We start from the raw sequence: 22,396 nt of genomic DNA, 5'->3' as shown, positions 1-22,396 counted from the left end.
GACTTTGGTTGAAGGTAAAGTTTTATCAAGTTAATGACTGAATCATCCTCCCATAGAATCACAATCAATCAACATATTTGTTCATAAAATGTTTGTCTTAAGTCATTACATTTACAATTTAGCCTACATCACACTAATAGATATATATCTATCACACACACACACAGCAGAACAAGATTTTGTGTTGAATTGGAGGCCCCCAGTGGAAAGGGGTCACTTGACCTTTGCCCCTAGGGTCAGGTGACTCTGTTGCGGGTGTGAGTGCTGTAGGAATGGGTTCAAGGTCTGAGGAGTAGAGGCAACATGTCCAGACATGCTCCCTTCATAGGGAGACAGCAGGGAAAGGTTAAAGCCATAATGGTGTGTGTGTGTATATTGGGTTGTAGTGATTAATTGGGTGTGTGGATATTGGGTTGTAGTGATTAATTGGGTGTGTGGATATTGGGTTGTAGTGACCCCTCGTCAGAACTGACTGCAGTCAAGACTCCCCTTGACCCACCGGCGACTGTCGGACCTCATCCACTCCTCTGGTTCATGGGAGTTAATTTATGATTGTCATATAGGTAAAAGAGAGAGTCAGAGGAGGAATGCCTGAAGGAGTGGCACTGGAGTGTGTGTGTGTGTGGAGAGTTTTCTTTTAGATAAATTCAGGTCAGATTTATTTTTCAATTTAACTGGGAGTGCAATTTTATTGAATTTAAATAATACCTATTTTACATCATTCACATGTCTGACTTGAAATGTAATCAACTGAAGTCTACACTGTAATTGCTGGTATGGAAAATGTAGGTTATGGTGACACACATTATTTCTTTATTACAATGTGCATGACTGAGTCTGAAGCATTAATATTATTCAGGCAATAATGAACAGTTCTGTCGTGTGTGTGTGTGTGTGTGTGTGTGAGAGAGAGTGTATTTATATAGTGACCAGAATACATCCTCTACCTCAAACCTTAAATGTAGAAAATCAATGGAATAAAATTTTTGGGATGTTATTTTTCATATTTTCTGCTTCATGAAATATAGGCTTGTTGCAGTTGAGCCCCAATCCTAAAACCTCCTTTGAAAAGGGGACAAATTTAAGTGACCTCATATCTAGAAGTAATTTGTGGTTTGCTGTGCTGCACATTTAGTTGTCGGTGGCTATTTGACTCATTCTCTGAGAGATTGAGTGGTGACATTGCATCTGTTGCTGTGTTCAGTATGAAGGAAACTGGGTTTCATCTTACTGTCTATGAATCCAAGTAGAAATCCATCTAAATGGGCTGGTCATCTTTTTGTATGCATTTGATTGTTTTTGTACCTGTAACGCCCTTCTGAAAAATGACACGTAAAAAGTTTGTCACAACAAACAGAAATCCATCAGTCATTAGTGTTCTAGCATGTCTTTTGGTCCTCCTTGTCCAAATGAATATTGGGAGAGATGGTGTGTGTGTGTGTGTCTCTGTCCTGGTTAAGTTCACGGGGAGCCTCTGTTCTATGGACACAATGGAGCAGGCATTAGCAATGCTCATGTAGCTTTTGTATATCGTACTTAACATGGAGTCTTGTGCCAACGTGAAAACTATAAGATCTGAAATGGATAAGTTATGAAATACTGGAAATATATTTTTGTGTCCGTAAGAGGGAGAGTGTAAAGGGACCACGGGTGCAATTATCTCAAATTCAGACATGCATTTGGTATCAGCAGGTGTACTTTGCAATATTTTTTGCTGAAATGACTTTTACGTTATGTCTTCTCATTAGTTGGTATAACTTGAGTGAATCCAATCTTGTTTGAAAATACTAGGCTAAATGTGTTACTATGTTTTGAATGTTGTGTAATTTTAGGTTAGGTGTGTGTACACTTCTCTGCTCCTGTAATACCGAGGCCCATCTCCCGACATAGCACAGTGTTAACTCTGGGTTATTTCCTTATATACACCCACAGTCGTGTCCAAGATGGCAGATGACGTCATTGTTTGTTAATCAGTATAAACACCTGTAGGGAATAGAAAAAAACACCCATTCTCTGCTCTACAATGTCTGATGTATTTCTCAAGGTTTATTTTAATCTCTGACAACATCCAGTTGTCGTTCAAGGGGGTGGTATTCCATGTCCTTTTGGATGCCTGTGTTTTACAGATTTATGGCTTTTATTTAAAAAAAAAAAAAAATGTACATGCACCCTTTCTAATGATCATTTTTGAAAATGCTCTCTGTCTTGCCAGGGGGGAGTGGATCATCAACTAATTAATGGTCTTCCAGACTTACCTTTTTATCTGTTGGTGATGTTGGGCAGTTGTTGAATTGTGCATTAGTGGTATTGGGGTGGTTATCGGACTTGATGAAATCAGCAGAAGCAAGTGATATTTGGAAACTAGGGTAACCATAATTGTGATGCAAGTTAATACCACACCATAACGCTTGTCACTTTAAACCCTGTTTGTATATGTTGCTGACCTGCCTTTCAATAGCTTCCCTTTTGACCAGATGACAGTGTATAAAACATCCTTCAATGTCCGTCAACCACGGTTTTCTTTTCAGTAGACTAAATGTTACTTAGCAGTGTTAGGGGCTATTCATATTCAAGTGTCAAGTAACATTGACATTGAGATTTGATATTCATGTCCCTTTGTCATGCTATGGTTGTTGTCTCATAGTAGTACCTCTTCTGACTTTAGGGGATGGAGTGAGTAATATTGGATTCTGAGATCATTCATTCTTGAACTGAGCTCTTTCAAAATTAGCATTATTTTCTAAATATATTGCAATTATCAGATTTGTTTTGTTGAGTAATTTAAGATACTAACATGTCTGAGGTTTCATTTTGGCCAGTTCATTTTGGGAACAAAAAAGACTATGAAGATGAATGCTTTTCACTCTAACCCAAGTCTTGGGGCCAGGTTTATAGACTTTGCACCATAGTTTAGCTTAGTAAAACTGGCCCTGTTGTTTCCCTTATAGGAAGTGATTGAAACCGCATCTCCCCTTAAATTTAGCTGATCCGGACTCAATCTGCCATAATAAATAAATCTATATAGAGCAATCACACACACACGTGAAAGTTATAGAAGGAAAGAAAAGTGTTTTTCCTTTTATTTAGCTAATTACCTGACTTTACCCCATCCTCCCTGTGTTTTCAGATGGTTGGAGAGTCTTGGAGTTCCCTTCAGCCACTGAGACGACCCGAATGCGTGTGTGTGTGAGTGAAAGAAAGGGGAGGTGTGTGTATATATATATGAGAGAGGGTGTGTGTATATATGAGAGAGGGTGTGTGTATATATGAGAGAGGGTGTGTGTATATATGAGAGAGGGTGTGTGTATATATGAGAGAGGGTGTGTGTATATATGAGAGAGGGTGTGTGTGTGTATGAGAGAGGGTGTGTGTGTGTATGAGAGAGGGTGTGTGTGTGTATGAGAGAGGGTGTGTGTGTATATGAGAGAGGGTGTGTGTGTATATGAGAGAGGGTGTGTGTGTGTATATGAGAGAGGGTGTGTGTGTATATGAGAGAGGGTGTGTGTATGTATGAGAGAGGGTGTGTGTGTATATGAGAGAGGGTGTGTGTGTGTATATGAGAGAGGGTGTGTGTGTGTATATGAGAGAGGGTGTGTGTGTGTATATGAGAGAGGGGTGTGTGGGTGTATGAGAGAGGGTGTGTGTGGGTGAGAGAGGGAGTGTGTGTGGGTGTATGAGAGAGGGTGTGTGTGTGGGTGTATGAGAGAGGGTGTGTGTGGGTGTATGAGAGAGGGTGTGTGTGGGTGTATGAGAGAGGGTGTGTGTGGGTGTATGAGAGAGGGTGTGTGTGTGTATGAGAGAGGGTGTGTGTGTGTATGAGAGAGGGTGTGTGAGGGAGGGCAGTTGTGTGTATATATGAGGGGGGTGTGTGTGAGATAAAGGGGATGTGAGAGAGAGAGAAAAGGGATGTGTGGGTGAGAGAAAGGGGATGTGCGAGAGAGAGCAAGGAGGGGAGAGAGCAAGTCAGGATGAGTGTATGCAGGAGAGGGAGCTGGAGTCTGCGAGGATGTGTGAATGAGATGGAGCTGGTTGTGCTGTAGCAGCACAGAATGGTTTGTGGGTTACACAGAGATGCAGGCCATACTGTGCTGCAGCAGTAACGCCTGGACAGACGGGCATCTGTGGAACCATCCAGAAGAGCGTGTGTGTATTTGGGATCCACCTGCCTCGTCACTGGCTGCCTTGCTGTAGCAGCACGTAAATATTGGAGTTAAAACTACTGCTGAAGCCTCCAGTATTGCTCGTGCTGCTGAAGCAAAGCTGACCGCTCGCCTCGAGTCTGTCTGCATGCATCCCTCACGCGCCGCATGGGAGAACGATGCGCAGGAGGAGGGGAGACACCGAGAGGGACGCAGTGTGTCATCTTTATGACAGGTACAGACATGAGGTTAAGTTGCTTTTGTCAATTTTATTTCCATTCTAATTCATTTTACAGCTAGGACTATGTTGTATTTTATAATTCATTTTACAGCTAGGACTATGTTGTATTTTATAATTCATTGCTTTGGAACATGTACATGCATTTTTATATCCATTTTAACTATCTTTGCACATTAAATTACTTGTTTGCATGATTTAGTTGGCCCATAATGCTTTACTTTTTTATGTAAACTCACATGTGCTGCATTTACTAATAAACATTTTGAAAGGGTGCACCTTTTATTTTATTCTCATGTTTCAGTCCTTGTAAGTTACCATACAACTAGGCTACCATCCCTCTGGGTGCAGATGTCAGTCCAATGTCTAGTTTTGATTTACATTTGAATGAGTTGTCAACTAATGTGAATGCAATGTGAAATCAACAAAATTAACCATGTCATTGGATTTAGGTTTTAAAATTTGGCGCGAAAAAATAAATGCTCTTAACTTGAATCTTTTTGCTAATCCAATTCGTTTTTGGGTGAGGGAGGTAGGTTGTTTCCACATTTCATGTTGATTCAACCAGTTTTTGCCCAGACCTATACCCTTACACTGCTGATTTAAGTTCACAAATCATCTGAGTTTTATTTTATGCAAGATGGGTTCCAATCACACAGGCCTATCACCTGTGTAGGCCTAAAGTGAGCCACACTGTTGTCTAATTTGCATCAGTTCAATTTGAATGGTTAGCATATGTGGGCCTATTCAGAGGGTAAATTGGCTTTTTCAGATTTTAAAAAAATATTCCAAACACTGATAATGTCAAGATCTGTTTTAATATGTATAGTAATTTTACCCTCATCCTGAGGCTTTTGGGCGTGGTTGTATTTTCTTTTTTTAGCCAGAGAAAATGACCAGATAACTAAATCGAATTTGGCCATTGGCCTATATATATTTTAGCAAGCTATAGGCTGAAGACTTATAATCTTGTGTACAATTAGCCTAATATTTCTAGCATCTCGTGAATGTTACTCGTGAATGTTACCTGCGAGCTTCACACCTTTCTACAGCGGTAAGGTCACCGGGCACTAGTGGTTCTGGGGGGTGCCCCTGTGACAACAATTGTGGACCCCCCTAAATGTGGAGTATGAAATAATTTTTACATAACTAATTTTTGCTATTTTACATCCGTTATTAGACAGTGGCAACGATGATGATTATGAACATGGTCTTCTGCCTGCAATACAGTGAAGAAAACGATATGACAACAATAACGTCTAATGTAACTGGCCCCTTTAACAGTACAACTGGCCCCAGCTTGGCCCCCCCAGTTGAACTGGTCTCGAACCGCCACTGTCACCGGGTCGGCCTATTGGGACTACCTGAAAAATCTGGGTGGGGCTCATGGGCAAACAGCAAGACTTTACCGTAGAGTAGCGGTCGCATATAGGCCTATCATTAGCATAACTTTGATATAGGCCTAAAAAAGGTCAGGAATATTTTTATGAGCCAATACGAGTTCCTGCAAGGCCATGCATGATCACACTCACCAATGTAATCTGTGGAGAGGCTATAACACTTGATCTATACTTTTCTGTCAATTGTTATTTAGATTGGATGCTTGATCAGCCTATTTTAAGCAGACATTTCACCTTTCAGGGAACTTGGCCTAGCCTATTTGAAATGTCACAAATATGTTTAAAAGGGGATAGTCTACATATTGGTTGTGCCAGCTAACATAGACAAAGGATTTTAATCATCAGATTTTATAGAGGAATTTAGAGGAATTTATCACGCATGCCCTAAACCCAGTCGCCTGTTATCAAGATGAACCGAAAGTCATGGTTTTAGCAGTGCATGGGTTATGCTTGCATATCTTATTTTTAGGCTAATTGTAACTTTCTTTTGCTATAAGAAAATAAAGCAAGGTGTTCCATTTTGTCTCGGGCAAATAGGCCTACGCACGTCACACATTGCACTCTACCATCCGGAAAGTATGCACATGCAGCCCAGGAGTTATGCTATATTTTAAATGCTACATATGAAGAGAAAAAAATCTATTAAATGCTGAAATAAGACGATAGCCTAAATAAGTTTGCAGAAGTAATTTAACTATCGCCTATGGTGAATTTTTCAGGGGACTTTATTGTATACAGGCCGTGGGTGTAGACTGCTTTACCCTGGTCGAAAATAGTCCTATGCGTTTATATTTTACTTCCCAACCTTTGTCACTGAAGGTTATTATCGAAAGAACATTATACTTTTTATTTTGGGTATTTTCTCTTCAAACTATTTTGAAGAGCACCCATTTCGTTTTATTAATTCCTGTTCACATAGTCAAATGTATTTTAATAATCTGCCAAATGACTTTGCCATGCTTTATGTTGTGCAATTACTTAAGAATGTTTAGTTAAAGGCGTATTTAGGCTACGTCTTAAACGCCTTTTAAATATAACATTTAGTATTTTTGGGAATCCAAAAGTGTTTGTCAGGCATTCTGTATAATATCTCGTTGCTCATTTGATTTAATCTGTTCGGCTATAGACTACCAATCATTTGTTAAATGTTTTATTCTGGCCATGCATTCACATGTTCCTTCATGTGAGACAAATCATTTTACTTTAGAAATTATACAATTCAGTAGTCAGACTTACGGAGAGGAATTATAGGCTATAGCTTTTCTAATATATTCTTAAACGCCTGATGTTTATTATAATAGTACTGTAATATAATTTATTTGGTCGATAACGTTTTGTGGTCTAAATATGACTTCAGTGGCTTATTTAATTGCAAAAAGGCCTTTCGGAACCACAGTTCTGTTGATTGCGCACCATAGGCCATTAGGGTAGCCCTTTATGCTATTCCCACTGAATATTATTCAATATGTTGAATTTAGTTGGATTTTTAAGAGTTAATAGGAATTGTTAGAAAAATACGGTAGGCCTACGATAATCATATAAGATCGTTATGCATGCTGGCACCAAGTCATCATGCCATCACCCAATATTTTGGGTGTATTTAGATAAATGCATCGATTGCCAAATTTCATAATATCAGTATATATGTATTTATTTGAAGTCGTAGCCTATTAGATATATATTATTGAGTTATTATAGTAAAGAGAAAGACCAACTTTACATTTTCATCCCTTATTTGCCTGGTAACAGTTGGGCTATATATAGCCTAGGCCTATACATGCCGTGACGTTGGTACTGAATTCTGGTCGGTGCTTACATCAGGTTTTTGTTGTGGTCTGATCCTGGGATTTCCATCAGGATTTCGTTCCTTCAGAAAAATTTTAACCGCACATGTCCAATGGACACGTCCAATGGATGCACTATATAGTTGCTTCTGTATAGGCCTATACGTTTTCTGCAAACTAAAAATTAGATTCGTTTTTGTAGCTATAGGCCTATTACTTCTAGACAATGTTGCATATGGGATGGAATTATTGAGTATAGCCTGTTAGAAGTAAGAATTGCTCTTCCGTCAACTACTTGCAACATGCATAGACTGCATAACGGGCCAGTAGGCAAACCATGGCCAAATGACAATCCGTGCCATTCAATGTTCCGCACACATTGACATTCACTGGGACAGTTGATTAAATCTATTTAATCCCATACATGTATCATTAGTTGTTCTAAATGGAATTTCAGAATTAGATTTGGCTCATTGCCTTTTAATTTTGCACAAAACAAATGTATAGGCCCAATGCATACGCCCAAAAAACAATCGTCAATGTGGTCTTAACGTAACCTAGGCCTAAAGGCCAAAACATAATGTTTTTGAATAATGCAAATTAAGTTACTATATAGTTATATTTAGACAAGCGAAGACGATTTTTTTCTAAAGGCCTAGTTATGCAACATTCAACCTTGGCCCCCGTGGAGGTTAAATCGCGCAGTGATGACCGATCCACAGGGAAGGCAAACATCAAACGAGCGCATGGTATTTCATAGTCACAATGTCGGTATTTCATCTCACATGAGCAGGCGCAACAATTGAGTCTTCACTTATGACCTTGACCGGTAAAGTAGCCTACACGTGCGAAAAAAAGTGCCTCCACAATTTGTGAAATCCCTCAGTCACTCAAAAATAAAGATGACGGAAAAGACCAAATTTATGTTTTATTTGGCAAAAAATGAGTCTGGTGACAGAGGCATTATGACAACTCAACAGATGGTCATTAAAAGTAAGACAAAAATAAACGACACTCAGACACTTAAACTCGATGTAAATATTAGGCCTATCCTACATAATCTAGCCTGTGGAATGTATAGTAAAACATATCCTGAGGTGACAGACTATGACCTGTGTGATCGATCATATGGCTTGGAGAAGGATGGATGGTGCTACTGGTCAGAGTTGATGCTTAACACTCACCAAAATAGCTGTTCTCAAATAACATTTAATGTACTGCAATAGTGTTTTGATTTAACTTAGTGTTGTATTGTTGTTCTACGTTTAGGAGATATATAGATATATATAAATACATTCACAAAGCATGATACATATGTGCTTGTAAATACTTGATTAGCTTTCTAGTGTTTGCTATAAATCTACTTATAGCTTGCTTCAGATCCATGTAGCAAAAATAACACTCGGAAATCTAAAGAAATTTACAACGGATAAGAAATTCGCTAGTTGTGTTTACAAGGCGGTCAAGAAAATCGGCAGGTGTCTTAGAGGTTCAGGATACAGTTCAAAAACGCATCCACCAGGCAACGCAGGCATCCACTACCTCTCCCCAGCACTGCCACGCACCGTGAGCCAGTTCCAGCCATCCAGCCAGCACTGGCAGGTAGGCATGGCCGAGCGAGGAGATTTGGGCTGACACCGCGGTCAGGCTGTCCGGCTGCAGAAGAACCAGGGCGCATAAAAGGCACACAAAAAACACGATGACTTTCCCCAGCGCTCTGCCACCGGAATGCGGGGTCGTTGAGCTATACACGCCACTCTCGTGCGGAACGGAGAGCTTGTCCACATCTTTGAGCTTCATCGAGTCCCAGTTTTTGACGTCGAAATTCCTGACCAGGGGACCGACGTCCATGTCTGTCCGGGAGGGCAGCGGCGTTTCCCGGACAACGCGCAACTTCTCCCTGAACTCCTGCATCTGCTCGAGAAAGCAAAGGGGGTCGGTCACATTCCTGAAGGACTCGGCGATGCTGAGAGCGCGCTTCTGCTCCTCCAACGCATCGCTCAATTTATTGATCTCTGGGTCGTAGGCTTGCATCACCACCAACTTCAGCGTCTCGAAATCGGAGAGGATCTCGTTCTTTTTGTGGTCCAGGGCGTTGATCAGTTTGACAAAATAGTCGGTTACTTTCTCTGCGTCCCTGGAAACTAACTGGAGCGCCTTTTTCTTACTGGCTTCCAGCGTCTCCAGGCAGGATAGAATATCCGTGCTGTGCCAGCTCTCCACTCCCTGGAACAGCTCCTCAAATGCGGATTTCTCCTGCTCGTACGCGTCTTCCAGGGCACAGAATGTATGTCCTTTATGGTCGTCAGTTGTTGCACAAAATCCACAAATAAGTTTCAAGTCTGTGGCACAGAATATATTAAGCGGTTGACCACTGTGGTGTTTGCACAGGGCCATCCTGGGTAACACTCTGATTTTGTTGTATTTCTCAACGATTCCACGTAACGAGTAGTTGATCTGGAGGCTGTTTATGCCGTTTTGAGGAGTCTCCTTGCGGCAACTGGGGCATTTGAACGGGGGTCTCCAAACAGGTCCTCGGTTGTTCCCCTCCAGAATCCCCTCCAAGCACTTCTTGCAGAAGCTGTGTGAGCACGGCAGAACTCGGGGGTCCTCAAAGAGACAGCAGCAAATTGGGCAAGTCAGGTCCTCCTCTAGAAGCTCCATGGTGTTCTGAAATAAAATACAGCCAGGATTGAGTGGAGAACAAATCGAAAATAATAGATCAATACACTATCCGTCAGTTAAACATACCCGTTTGTTTAGCTACATCACCCAGCAGCGCAATAATTCACAGGTAGTGATGGTGGAAATGGACATCACTAGAATTACGCATGACAACCTTTTGGATAAAACGCACAGACTATCCACTCCAGCGACTGGTGTTAAAATTCAGCCACCCTCAAAAAGGAAAATGAGAGGTGTCGATGTACCCGCGTAAAATATGAAAGTAGAAAGCGCAGTGGAACATCATGCCTAGGTGCATAGACTATTTGGCTACAGTGAAAAACCATTCGCAACGGTCCCTATTTTTTTTCCTATGTTCAACGACCTACTTTCTAGTGTTCACACTAGATGGGTTTTTTCATGAGACGGGATATCACGCAATCACGACACAGCCGTTTCATCCAACTGGTCTATATATAGATGAGATGGTAACGACTAAGTTCCCACTCACTTCAGATTTGACTTCTGCTTTAATGTTAATAGTCCGCTGAAACGTATCCTTAACAATATAAGCTATGCTGCATAAACACAAACTTCCACCAACGATTACCACTCAGTATAAACAAGTTGCAGTCTATAAATTAGATCACACAAGAGTATGTCCTATTGGCAAGGTATTGAGGATGGTTATGACAGCTTTTGCAAGCGTATAGCAACATGCAACTGGACCAAAAAAAAAAACACTTACCAGCTGCTGAGGCGCACAGTGCAACGCAATCATGGCGCTTGTTGCTGTGCAGACTTCGCCCTTTCCGGGAGAAAAAATTAACCCTTTCATGGCCACAGCACTACACTAGCGATCCTTCCAGCTCCAAATAGCGCGCACTATAGTACGCGCCTGATACAGTGGCGCGCAGAAAGTAAAAACATCTCAGTGATATTAATGGCAGCGTTTTTTTAAGTACATATTTTTTTATTTTAAAGAACAAGATGCGTTTTATTTTTCAGTAGGAAAAATATAGAGGATCCCTGCAAATTGGAGAGGGGAGGCGGGCTGTTGCTATGCAAAACATTTTTACATCGTGAAAGATTGTCAACCACTAGGTTCTTAGTCACCCGGCTTTTGATCACTGCCTCTATCGCACCATTTGTATACGTCATTATGAACTTGAAGTAACGTTAATCGATTCTTATGTGTGAAGTTTGAACGTCAGGCAATAGTGCATGTAAATCTGCATTGTAATTTTCATCCCCACTGATACCCAGTGCATGGATACAACGTAGCCTATTGGAAGTGCTCTCAAAAGACTTGGTGATAGGCTACTGAACTGGCTCCTTTTTTAACTGACGACATCTAGGCCTACCCAGCAACAATATTGGTGCTCATTACAGACATTTGCCCCGTTATTTGATAGGAGATGGAATTCCCACTCTACACAAATTTGATCATGCCATGTGTCCCAAGCTTGACACATTGATAACCAATAGCTACTAAGTCACGTGTAAAAAAATATTTTGACCTTGATTTTCTTCCCTTGTTTCCATGCCATCAGGAGCCGCTGCTTTATAAGCAATGTGATTGGACGCATTGGAAAGGCGCGCATATATGGCTCATGACAATGTGGTATGACTGCCACCATGTGTCGCTGTTTCATTATGATGGTAGCTTTTCTCATGAGCTCCTTCAGCTCTTATTGACTTCGTCGGCGTGACCATTTCCGGATAATATTTTAGCACAAGAATGGCTGCACTGTTTACGTGTTGTCTGGGATGCTGCGGAGATGGGGGAACCGGGCATATTCCCCTCAAAGAAATGCCTAACGTCCAGTTAGACACGCATCATATGGGTGAGAGAATCTTTCTGACGGGTCGTTGTTTTAAGCTGTAAATCCTCGAGAGAATGCCGATGGGGTTAGCCTAGCTACTGTCCAGCTGGCTGTTTTTGACAACGCCGTCGTAAATAAAATACAAATATTGATATGTTCTTGTACAGGCACGGATGTGGTTATCGTGAAGAGTGGCCGGAGGATATGTGGCACCGGGGGTTGCCTCGCCAACGCTCCCCTGCACCAAAACAAGAGTTACTTTGAGTTCAAGATCCAGTCCACAGGTAATGATTGAACATGAGTCCATGATAACGTTACTGTCCACCTGTCTGTCTTTGTGTTGGAGATAAAATGAATAAGGAACTATGGGGAATGTCTTTTGGTGTGCGCGCATCAGGCAGTGTAGCTTTGGGACGTAACATAATATAATAACTCCCCGAGTTGTAATTCATTCTGGTGGCTGGTGACGGGAAATAACCTTAACTTTACAATATAGCCGGCATCACCAAAAAAAACGGACTGTCAACAAAATATGTATAATCTCTAGAAACTATACTTACCAGATGTAAAGTGAAATGTGTCCCTCGCTATAAAATGGACGTCTGAATCCAACTTTTGTCTTTAGTGAATTTTCGTAACAGGTTAGGATAAGACAGGCCTACAGCTACAATATGACGATGGTCATGGCTATAATGGATCCATCTTTTGACAAATTAACGTCAGATTTTACTTTTCGTAGCAGGTTAGCATCATTAGGTTAGGGTTACCTAAAATACACAACGTTATTTTGAAAAAAGCTGGATCCCTTCTAGCCATGACCTATGAAGATAGGATTAAACTGCGTCTCCAATAAAAAATCCCCGATCACACTTGTGTGAGATGTCATGGCGACTTTAGTCATCGGGTCTAACGGTCATCTTGCGCTGAACTGCGCATGTGCATGCCTTCAAATCAAAGGCACTCCTTCGATGTTGTTTTTGACAAATTAAAACGTGTCCGTTTTTCACGAGGTTTGAGTAATGGCATGTTCAACTACTTAAGACATTTTCTCGAATTTAGGTTGTGCCTTTTAATGAACAACTATGGAAGAATTTTTCATTTCTTATTGACTTTCCAAACCCTGGTCTGTTTGGCCTTGAAGTGTAGGAGGACCTGTTGGACTGTATGTTCTTAGTGTTTTCTGAGCACAATGTGTTCTCTCCCAGGTGCTTGTAAGGGCACAGATGACAGACTGGTAGGTTTCCAGTTGAGGTGGTTTAATAACCTTGGTTCACATAAAGCAGGAATGGCACAGCACAGAGTATGTGTTAAGGCACTTTAAGGTATGGTTTAAATTGTTTTAACCAAGAGTGTGTGTGGTTCTGAAAAATTAAATATAATCGTAAATGGCCGGTATAAGCTTAATACAACTTCCAATTACATGATCTATAAAGAATACGGCTGCAATAGGTTATGTGCTGCACAGGACAATACAGCCTAACAACACGGCTGTGACTTCACTAATGAAAGATCAGATGGGTGCAGCCACACAGCACCACGATCCTCACACAACTGCATATATATGCACGCACCGAACCAGTCAAAAGGTTAGACACACCTACTCAAGGGTTTTTCTGTATTTTACTATTTTCTATATAATAATAGTGACGATGTCAAAACTATGAAATAACACATGGAATCATGTAGTAACCAAAAAAGCATTAAACAAATCTAAATATGTTTAATATTCTTCAAAGTAGCCACCCTTTGCCTTGATGACAGCTTTGCACACTCTTGGCATTCTCTCAAACAGCTTCACGTGGAATGCTTTAGCAACAGTCTTGAAGGAGTTCCCACATAATGAGCACTTGTTGCCTGCTTTTCCTTCACTCTGGTCTAACTCATCCCAAACCATCTAAATTGGATTGAGGTTGGGTGATTGTGGAGGCCAGGTCATCTGATGCAGCACTCTATCACTTTCCTTCTTGGTCAAATAGCCCTTACACAGCCTGGAGGTGTGTTGGGTCATTGTCCTGTTGAAAAACAAATGATAGTCCCACTAAGCTCAAACCAGATGGGATGGTGTACCGCTACAGAATGCTGTGTTAGCCACTTAAGTGTGCCTTGAATTCTAAATAAATCACAGACAGCGTCACCAGCACCCCCACACCTCCATGCTTCACGGTGGGAACCACACATGCAGAGATCATCCATTCACCTGCTCTGCGTCTCACAAAGACACGGCGGTTGGTTCTCAAAGACATGGCGGTTGGAACCAAAATCACAAATTTGGACTCATCAGACCAAAGGACAGATTTCCACCTGTCCAATGTCCATTACTCGTGTTTCTTGGCCCAAGCACGTCTCTTCTTCTTATTGGTGTCCTTTAGTATCAATCAAATGTATTTATAACGCCCTTCTTACATCAGCTGATGTCACAAAGTGCTGTACAGAAACCCAGCCTAAAACCCCAAACAGCAAGCAATGCAGGTGTAGAAGCACGGTGGCTTGGAAAAACTCCCTAGAAAGGCCAGTAGTGGTTTCTTTGCAGCAATTCGACCATGAAGGCCTGATTCACGTAGTCTCCTCTGAACAGTTGATAATGAGTAGTCTGTTACTTGAATTCTGAAGCATTTATTTAGGCTGCAATTTCTGAGGCTGGTAACTCTAATGAACTTATCCTCTGCAGCAGAAGTAACTCTGGGTCTTCCTTTCCTGTGGCTGTCCTCATGAGAGCCAGTTTCATCATAGTGCTTGATGGTTTTTGCGACTGCACTTGAAGAAACTTTCAAAGTTCTTGAAATGTTCCATATTGACGGACCTTCATGTCTTAAAGTAATGATGGACTGTCGTTTCTCTTAGCTTATTTGAGCTGTTCTTGCCATAATATGGACTTGGTATTTTACCACATAGGGTTATCTTCTGTATACCACCACTACCTTGTCACAACACAACTAACTGGCTCAAACGCATTAAGAAGGAAAGAAATTCCACAAATTAACTTTGAACAAGGCACACCAGTTAATTGAAATGCATTCCAGGTGACTACCTCATGAAGCTGGTTGAGAGAATGCCAAGAGTGTGCAAAGCTGTCATCAAGGTAAAGGGAGGTTACTTTGAAGAATCTCAAATATAAATAGATTTAGATTTGTTTAACACTTTTTTTTGTTTACTACATGATTCCATGTGTTATGTCATAGTTTTGATGTCTTCACTATTGTACAATGTAGAAAATAGTAAAAAATGAAGAAGAACCCTTCAATGAGTAGGTGTCCATACACTGGTACTGTATGTATATATATCTCCACAAGGCTCATAACTAACAACATACCCACATAATCTGCACCGTATACAACCACAGGGCATATAACGAGGCGTGGACATTTTACTATACAATTAAATGCTAAATGTCTGAAATGAGAAGACACAAACGGGGTTAGCAAGCGTACAGTTGCTAGCTTGTGGTAAAAACACAAATTAGCATAAAAATGAGGAGTGCATCCACAACACATGAAGCGTAAGAAATATGAACTCACATTTCTGAAGGACGCACACTGATCTTGGCTAAAACAAAGAATGCTAACTAAAGATTGCTGGAATTTATCACTTGGCTTGTGTACTTTCTCTACACTGAACAAAAATACAAACACAACATGTAAAGTTTTGGTCCCATGTTTCATGAGCTGAAATAAAAGATCCCAAAAGTTTTCCATCCACACAAAAAGCTTATTTCTATAGAATTTTGTGTACATTTTTTTTTTACATCCCTGTTGGTATTTCTCCTTTGCCAAGATAATTCATCCACCTGATAGGTGTGGCATATGAAGAAGCTGATTAAACAGCATGATCATTACACAGGTGCACCTTGTGCTGGGGACAATAAAAGGCCACTCTAAAATGTGCAGTTAATGCCACACAACAGTTTTGAGGGAGTGTGCAATTGACATGCTGGCTGCAGGAATGTCCACCAGAACTGTTGCCAGAGAATTGAATGTGAAATTCTCTACAATCTCGTGTTCTCCAATGTCGTTTGAGAGAATTTGTCAGTACGTCCAACCGGCCTCACAAACGCAGACCATGTGTAATGACGCCAGCCCAGGACCTCCACATCCTGCTTCTTTACCTGTGGGATTGTCTGAGACCAGCCACACAGAAAGCCGATGAAACTGAGGAGTATTTCTGTCTCTAATAAAGCCTTTTTGTGGGGAAAAACGTATTCTGATTGATTGGCTGGTCCTGACTCCCCAGTGGGTGGGCCTATGCCCACCCATGGCTGCGCCCCTGCCCAGTTGTGTGAAATTCATAGATTAGGGCCTAGTTATTTCAATTGACTGGTTTCCTTATATGAACTGTAACTCAGTAAAATTGTTGGATGTTGAGTTTTTTTATATTTTTGTTCAGTTAATTATTTCTCAGAGATCGCCCAGCGTGCATCTACTTCACATCACCGGTGGGTGGCGCTACAGCTCTCCTATGATGAACTCATATGTATTCTCCATAGTCTTTCATACAGGTGTGTTTCGCAAGCATTCCCGGAAGTCTCTCTCAGATTTTAGCTAACCCTATTCCAAACTGTAACCTAATTCTCTTAACCTGAACCTAAGTCACTTCCTGTCATAGCTGTATACCACATGGTCAAAACCCTGCTTCCGCTAGATGGCTCTATTATCCTTACGTCGTTTGTCATTTGTATTAAACCAGACAGGAAGAGGCAACGCGAAAGGGTTTACCCTGCCCAAAAACTGTCCACGAAAGGAGGATTTTTTTGTATGGAGGTCAATGAGTATCGATCTTGGTCAACAAATTGAATTTCTAATTTGGCACCTGAGGCTTATTTGATCAAATATAAGTTATGTAATGGTTAGGTTGTTATGAAGGTACTAATAAGTGGACGCACGTGGCATTTCGGCAACGTTGTGCTGTTCACACTTATCTGCCCTCTTATTGGCTATAATGGTCCCACCTGGTGTTGCTTCTCGCCTGCCTTTGAGGACATGTATTTATATTGTTATTGTTCACTCGACCATCTTGTTAATATAATAGATCATCTTTTATTAAACTGCACGGCTGGTAATACACTTGTCCCCCGGCGACCGGTTCGTACATAAAACATCCTCCATTCAGGCTGGAGAAGTAGTTTAATTTAATGGTCCGCCGGCTTAAAAAAGCTGGGCAATTATGCATACCGTTTTAACAAAACACATTTTTTCACCACAATTCTAGAGTGGCTAATGCTACTTGCTGCGCATCGCATTCATCCTGGGGTAAACAAACTGCTTCAACCTGATTGGCTGCATTGGAATATTGTGTTTTGTTAAGACAGTATGCATATTAACCATTTTTAGGCCATTAAATCAGGTTAAGGAGGAAAATGACGCCTTTGCAGCCTGAATGGATGATGTTTTATGTACGAACAGGTCGCAGGGAACACGAGTGTATTACCAGCTCTGCAGTTTAATGCAGGACGTCGATGACAAACGACGTAAGGATAATAGCGCCATCTGGCGGAATCAGGGCTACAGGCAGAGGAGATTCCCCTCGGTCCACTCCAGTGGTTATAGGATTTACAGTACACACCCTCTACTGGGGGTACGTGTGGGTAGAAGTCTACATACTTACTGTCCAGAACTGCACCAGCCTGGTTACACACCAACCATAGTTGCTGGAAGCTATACTGGAAAGCAAAAAAAGCCAGTCAAAGCTAGCCAAAACATTGACTAGAAGGAATGCTCTCCTCGTAGTCAAAATGACCATATGCCAATATAGTTCCACCTCTGAACTTCAAGTAAAATGGTTTGAAGACCAGCACTGTACGGTTTGTGTTGGCAAGCTTGTTTTTAAAGGTTCTGACATCTGTGTGCAGGTATATGGGGGATAGGTGTGGCAACTCAGAAGGTGAACCTGAACCAGGTCCCCATGGGGCAGGACATCAACAGCCTTGTCCTGAGGCATGATGGCTCGATGTATCACAACAACGAGGAGAAGAACCGCCTCCCTGCCAATAGCCTTCCACAGGAGGGGGACATTGTGGTGAGTGGACTGGTCTGGTAGAGCGCAACTAAGCTGGTTTTATACATACACTCAAGGTCTTTATTAAAGCGTTAATGAACATGCTCTATAACATCTCAAACAAAGCAAGGAAAGCACATGGCATAATTGACACAGCAATATTATTATCTTCTGATAAACAAAAGGCAGTCCAACACCAAATGCCTGGGCAAAAAAAGGAATGCGACAAACTTACTTGCTCAGTAACGCATCCAGGTTATACAAATAAAGAACCATTAGTCTTTAGCTTTAAACTACACAATAAACACGTTCTCCAAACACTACACAGTCATGCTTGCAGTCAGAGCGGAAGAGGTGAAGTGGGTGGGTCCACTCCTGTCAAGCTGTCCACGTAGGAAACGGTGATAAGCAGGCCAATAATGAGATCAACGACTCCCATTGTTAGGTCGGAGATGAGACCATCTCGATTATATATTAATTAGTATCTCTGTTCCAGTCCATTAGGTTGTCACACTGATTATGGACAGGTGAGGCTACTTAAGGTGTTTTGGAGGAAGTCCCACCTCTATAGAGGTGGATTGGGCTAGGCCAGAGATCAAATAAAATTGTATTAGTCACATGCGTTGAATAGAACAGTGAATGCTTACTTACGAGCCCCAACAATGCAGTTTAAAAAAATACGGCTAAGAATAACAAATAAAAGTAACAAGTAATTAAAGAGCAGTAGTAAAAGAACAATAGGGAGACTATATACAGGAGGAGCCAGTACAGAGTCAATGTGCGGGGGCACCGGTTAGTTGAGGTAATATGTACATGTAGGTAGAGTTATTAAAGTGACTATGCATAGATGATAACAGAGAGTAGCAGCGGTGTAAAAGAGGAGGAGAGGGGGGACAATGTAAATAGTCTGGGTAGCCATTTGATTAGGTGTTCAGGAGTCTTATATAAGCTGTTTAGAAGCCTCTTGGACCTGTACATAATGAAGAGATGCTCATGTCTCTGCCCAATGGGAGTCGCTGTCCCAAAGTCAGGAAGGCAGGTCCAAAATAAACCCATAGAAACACATTGGGCTTATTTTGGCAAGAGTGAAATCTTTCGATTTACCTCTTCCTCTCTGCACAGGCTAAGGGGAAATTCAGTCAGAAGGTGTACAGGGAATCTAATCAGTTGTTTTTTTGTCTCAGGGCATCACATATGACCATGTGGAGCTGAATCTCTATCTGAATGGGAAGAATATGCACTGTCCAGCTTCAGGGATCAGAGGCACCGTGTTCCCGGTGGTTTATGGTGAGTGTGTGTGTACACAGCTGCATGCACAGGGATATTCATGGTCCAAACATACCAAGACAGTCGTGAAGAGGGCACGACAAAACCTTTTCCCCCTCAGGAGACTGAAAAGATTTGACATGGGTCTCCAGATCCTTAAAAGGTTCTACAGCTGCACCACCGAGAGCGTCCTGACCTGTTGCATCACCGCCTGGTATGGCAACTGCTCGGCATCTGACCATAAGCTGACCGTAAGGCGCTACAGAGGGTTGTGCGAACGGTACAGTACATCACTGGGGCCAACCTTCCTGCCATCCAGGACCTATATAATAGACAGTGTCAGAGGAAAGCCCATAAAATTGTCAGAGACTTCAGTCACAGTATAGATTGTTTTCTCTGCTACCGCACAGCAAGTGGTACTGGAGTGCCAAGTCCAAAAGGCTCCTCAACAGCTTCTACCCCCAAGCCATAAGACTGCTGAACAATTAATCAAATCGCCACTGGACAATTTACATTGACCCACCCATCTCTTTTGTACACTGCTGCTACTCGCTGTTTATTATCTGTGCATGGTCACTTCACCCCTACCTACATGTACACATTACCTCAACTAACCTGTAGCCTCGTTATTCTTATTGTGTTACTTTTTATTATTACTTTTTACTTCAGTCTACTTGGTAAATATTTTCTTAACTCTTCCTGAACTGCACTGTTGGTTAAGGGCTTGTAAGTAAGCATTTCACGGTCAAGTCTACACTTGTATTCAGAGCATGTGACATGTTGATATGAATCTTACTTCCTCAGGAGGGAAAACCACCAATATCAAAGTTTTATTCATATTTTATTATTTCTCTTAACTTGTATTAACATAATATATATTAACACTTGCTCTCCATTTTGTTAATTCCCAGTGGGAAAAAAACAGGCTCAAACGCCTAGTAAATCTGCCCCAAAATTATTTATGGTGGTTCTATTTTTCTGCCACAAGAGGGCAGTAAGTACAAAGCTGAAACTGACAGCCTTCCTTTTGGTAGCATACGATGTTAAGGTAATTTAATACTACTGTTTATTTGTTGTTGCACACAGGATTTCCCATGTGGTTACTAACGATGAAGTGCTAAATTGAGATCCAGTCAGTGAGTTATACCTGCTAAAGTATCCTCATGAAACCCTGACTTGAACCCATGTTGATTTGATCTTTCTCTTCTGTCCCAGTGGATGACAGCGCCATCTTAGACTGCCAGTTCAGTGACTTCTACCATACGGCGCCGCAAGGCTTTGAGAAGATTCTGTTTGAGCAGCAGATTTTCTGACCTGCACCTCCTTATACCTCCAGGCCTTTACACACACACACACACACACACAACCCTCAGTGCTCCTTGTTGCTCCGCAGAGATCTGTGACCCTTACCCTCGTTCCATCTGGTTTGAGTGTCCCTCTGTATGTGTTCTGGTTACTCTGCTTTAAAGCTGTTCTGGGTCCAGTTGGTTTAGCTCTTGGTTGATGCCAACACTGGAACAGTAAGAAAATGGATCCCAAGTCAGCAGTGAAGGGCATTGAGTAGCCAAAGTGGTGTGTGTGTGTGTGTGCATTTGCAGCTGAAAGACAGTCAAGTTAGTCAATATTGCTTTGCTTCAGTTGTAACCATCCTGCATTGCCACAATTTGTTATGGTTGCTGCTTCTTTCTGAAAAGAGTTTAAACAATGTTTAGGTGTTGAGTCTGACAGTATTGTTGTGCAATCATTACACATGTCCATTGGTCTGGACCAGAAGCCATGTTGAGTGTTCTTTACTGCTACCTATGTATGGTTTGATTATGGAATCTCAATGAACTCTTAATGCCATATTGATATGTGGGGGCATACACCCCAAAATATATATACACATTTTATTTGTTTATAGCTGACACTAATGTTCAATGTTTTGTTTCCCTAATAATTGATATTGATTTAGTTATCCGTATTTAGAGTTTTCATATTTTGATCATGATCTGTCATTAAAAGTAATTTGTCACGGCTCTGATGGTTATTCCAAATTGGGGTTGGGTAGGTTACTTTTTGAATGTAATCCTTTACAGTTACTAGTTACCCGTCAAATTCTAGTCAGAGTAATAACTTTTGGATTGCCCAAACTCTGTAACGTATTCTGATTACATTTGGATTACATTCCATTTAAGAGGTGTTAGAAAATGTGAAGGTAATCCAAGAAGTAATCTAGTTTTTCTAAATTCTGTGATTTTATGACAATTTTGCTGTTGATGTAACTGATTAGTATTTTTGGGGCGGTTATCAGATTACATGTAATCAGTTACTCCCCAACCCTGTATTTGTGGATGTGACATTGTCCTACCCTATTTTATTTCAACCATCAGATGACCACATTTCTCCTTTTGAAGTGTGAAACGCTTGTTTTAGTTTGCACTAATGAGATGTATGTTGAATATTAACCCACATCTGAATACAATAAAGAAACTGTTGTCTCTAGAAGCATTAACTATTTTGGAACTCATTGGTTTAATAGTATGTGGGGGGGTATTGTGTTTGTTTTAGAGAAGGTTAAAAACATTCAGCTTAAACAAATTGTGGCTAAGCTTTTGGCACAACACCTAAGGGTGCTTTCACACTTGGTCACTTTCTGACAATTTTTGTGAACTCAGTGCGGTCTTTATTCCTACACTACACACTAGACTACTGCAACACCCTTTCCCCTGCCATAAACCCTGACACACTAGACTACTGTAACACCCTTTCCCCTGCCATAAACCCTGTCACACTAGACTACTGAAACACCCTTTCCCCTGCCATAAACCCTGACACACTAGACTACTGTAACACCCTTTCCCCTGCCATAAACCCTGACACACTAGACTACTGCAACACCCTTTCCCCTGCCATAAACCCTGACACACTAGACTACTGCAACACCCTTTCCCCTGCCATAAACCCTGACACACTAGACTACTGCAACACCCTTTCCCCTGCCATAAACCCTGACACACTAGACTACTGCAACACCCTTTCCCCTGCCATAAACCCTGACACACTAGACTACTGCAACACCCTTTCCCCTGCCATAAACCCTGACACACTA

The 22,396-nt window shown here is 41.4% G+C and overlaps 1 protein-coding gene and 1 pseudogene across 2 annotated transcripts; one reads left to right on the top strand and one right to left on the bottom strand.

Annotated features, from left to right (window-relative positions):
* The first annotated feature begins 4,251 nt into the window (after window positions 1–4,251).
* LOC139546374 (SPRY domain-containing protein 7) lies at window positions 4,252–21,799 on the top strand. Of its 2 annotated transcripts, none has more exons than XM_071354700.1 (5): window positions 4,252–4,374; window positions 12,219–12,335; window positions 17,894–18,060; window positions 19,224–19,326; window positions 20,521–21,799. In XM_071354700.1, the coding sequence occupies exons 1-5, from the start codon at window positions 4,308–4,310 to the stop codon at window positions 20,616–20,618; spliced, it is 552 nt and encodes a 183-aa protein (XP_071210801.1). In that variant the 5' UTR covers window positions 4,252–4,307; the 3' UTR covers window positions 20,619–21,799. The 2 variants fall into 2 exon arrangements, with proteins under 2 accessions (XP_071210801.1, XP_071210802.1); XM_071354701.1 differs by lacking the exon at window positions 4,252–4,374 and adding an exon at window positions 11,863–12,072.
* Window positions 8,477–11,093, bottom strand: LOC139546373 (tripartite motif-containing 13-like; annotated as a pseudogene).
* Window positions 21,800–22,396: the final 597 nt, after the last annotated feature.

This window comes from Salvelinus alpinus, chromosome 20 (genome assembly GCF_045679555.1).
Source record: "Salvelinus alpinus chromosome 20, SLU_Salpinus.1, whole genome shotgun sequence".
In the NCBI taxonomy this organism is placed as follows: Eukaryota; Metazoa; Chordata; class Actinopteri; order Salmoniformes; family Salmonidae; genus Salvelinus; species Salvelinus alpinus.
The sequence above is the reverse complement of the archived record's forward strand: the minus strand, read 5'-3'. Positions and strand labels throughout refer to the sequence as shown.

Excerpts from the sequence above, each read along its gene's own strand:
- LOC139546374 (XM_071354701.1), top strand. The coding sequence starts at position 11,967 with ATGGCTGCACTGTTTACGTGTTGTCTGGGATGCTGCGGAGATGGGGGA. Across the intron at positions 18,061-19,223 it reads CACAGGAGGGGGACATTGTG|GGCATCACATATGACCATGT; the intron begins GTGAGTGGACTG and ends TTTTTGTCTCAG. Across the intron at positions 19,327-20,520 it reads CGTGTTCCCGGTGGTTTATG|TGGATGACAGCGCCATCTTA; the intron begins GTGAGTGTGTGT and ends CTTCTGTCCCAG.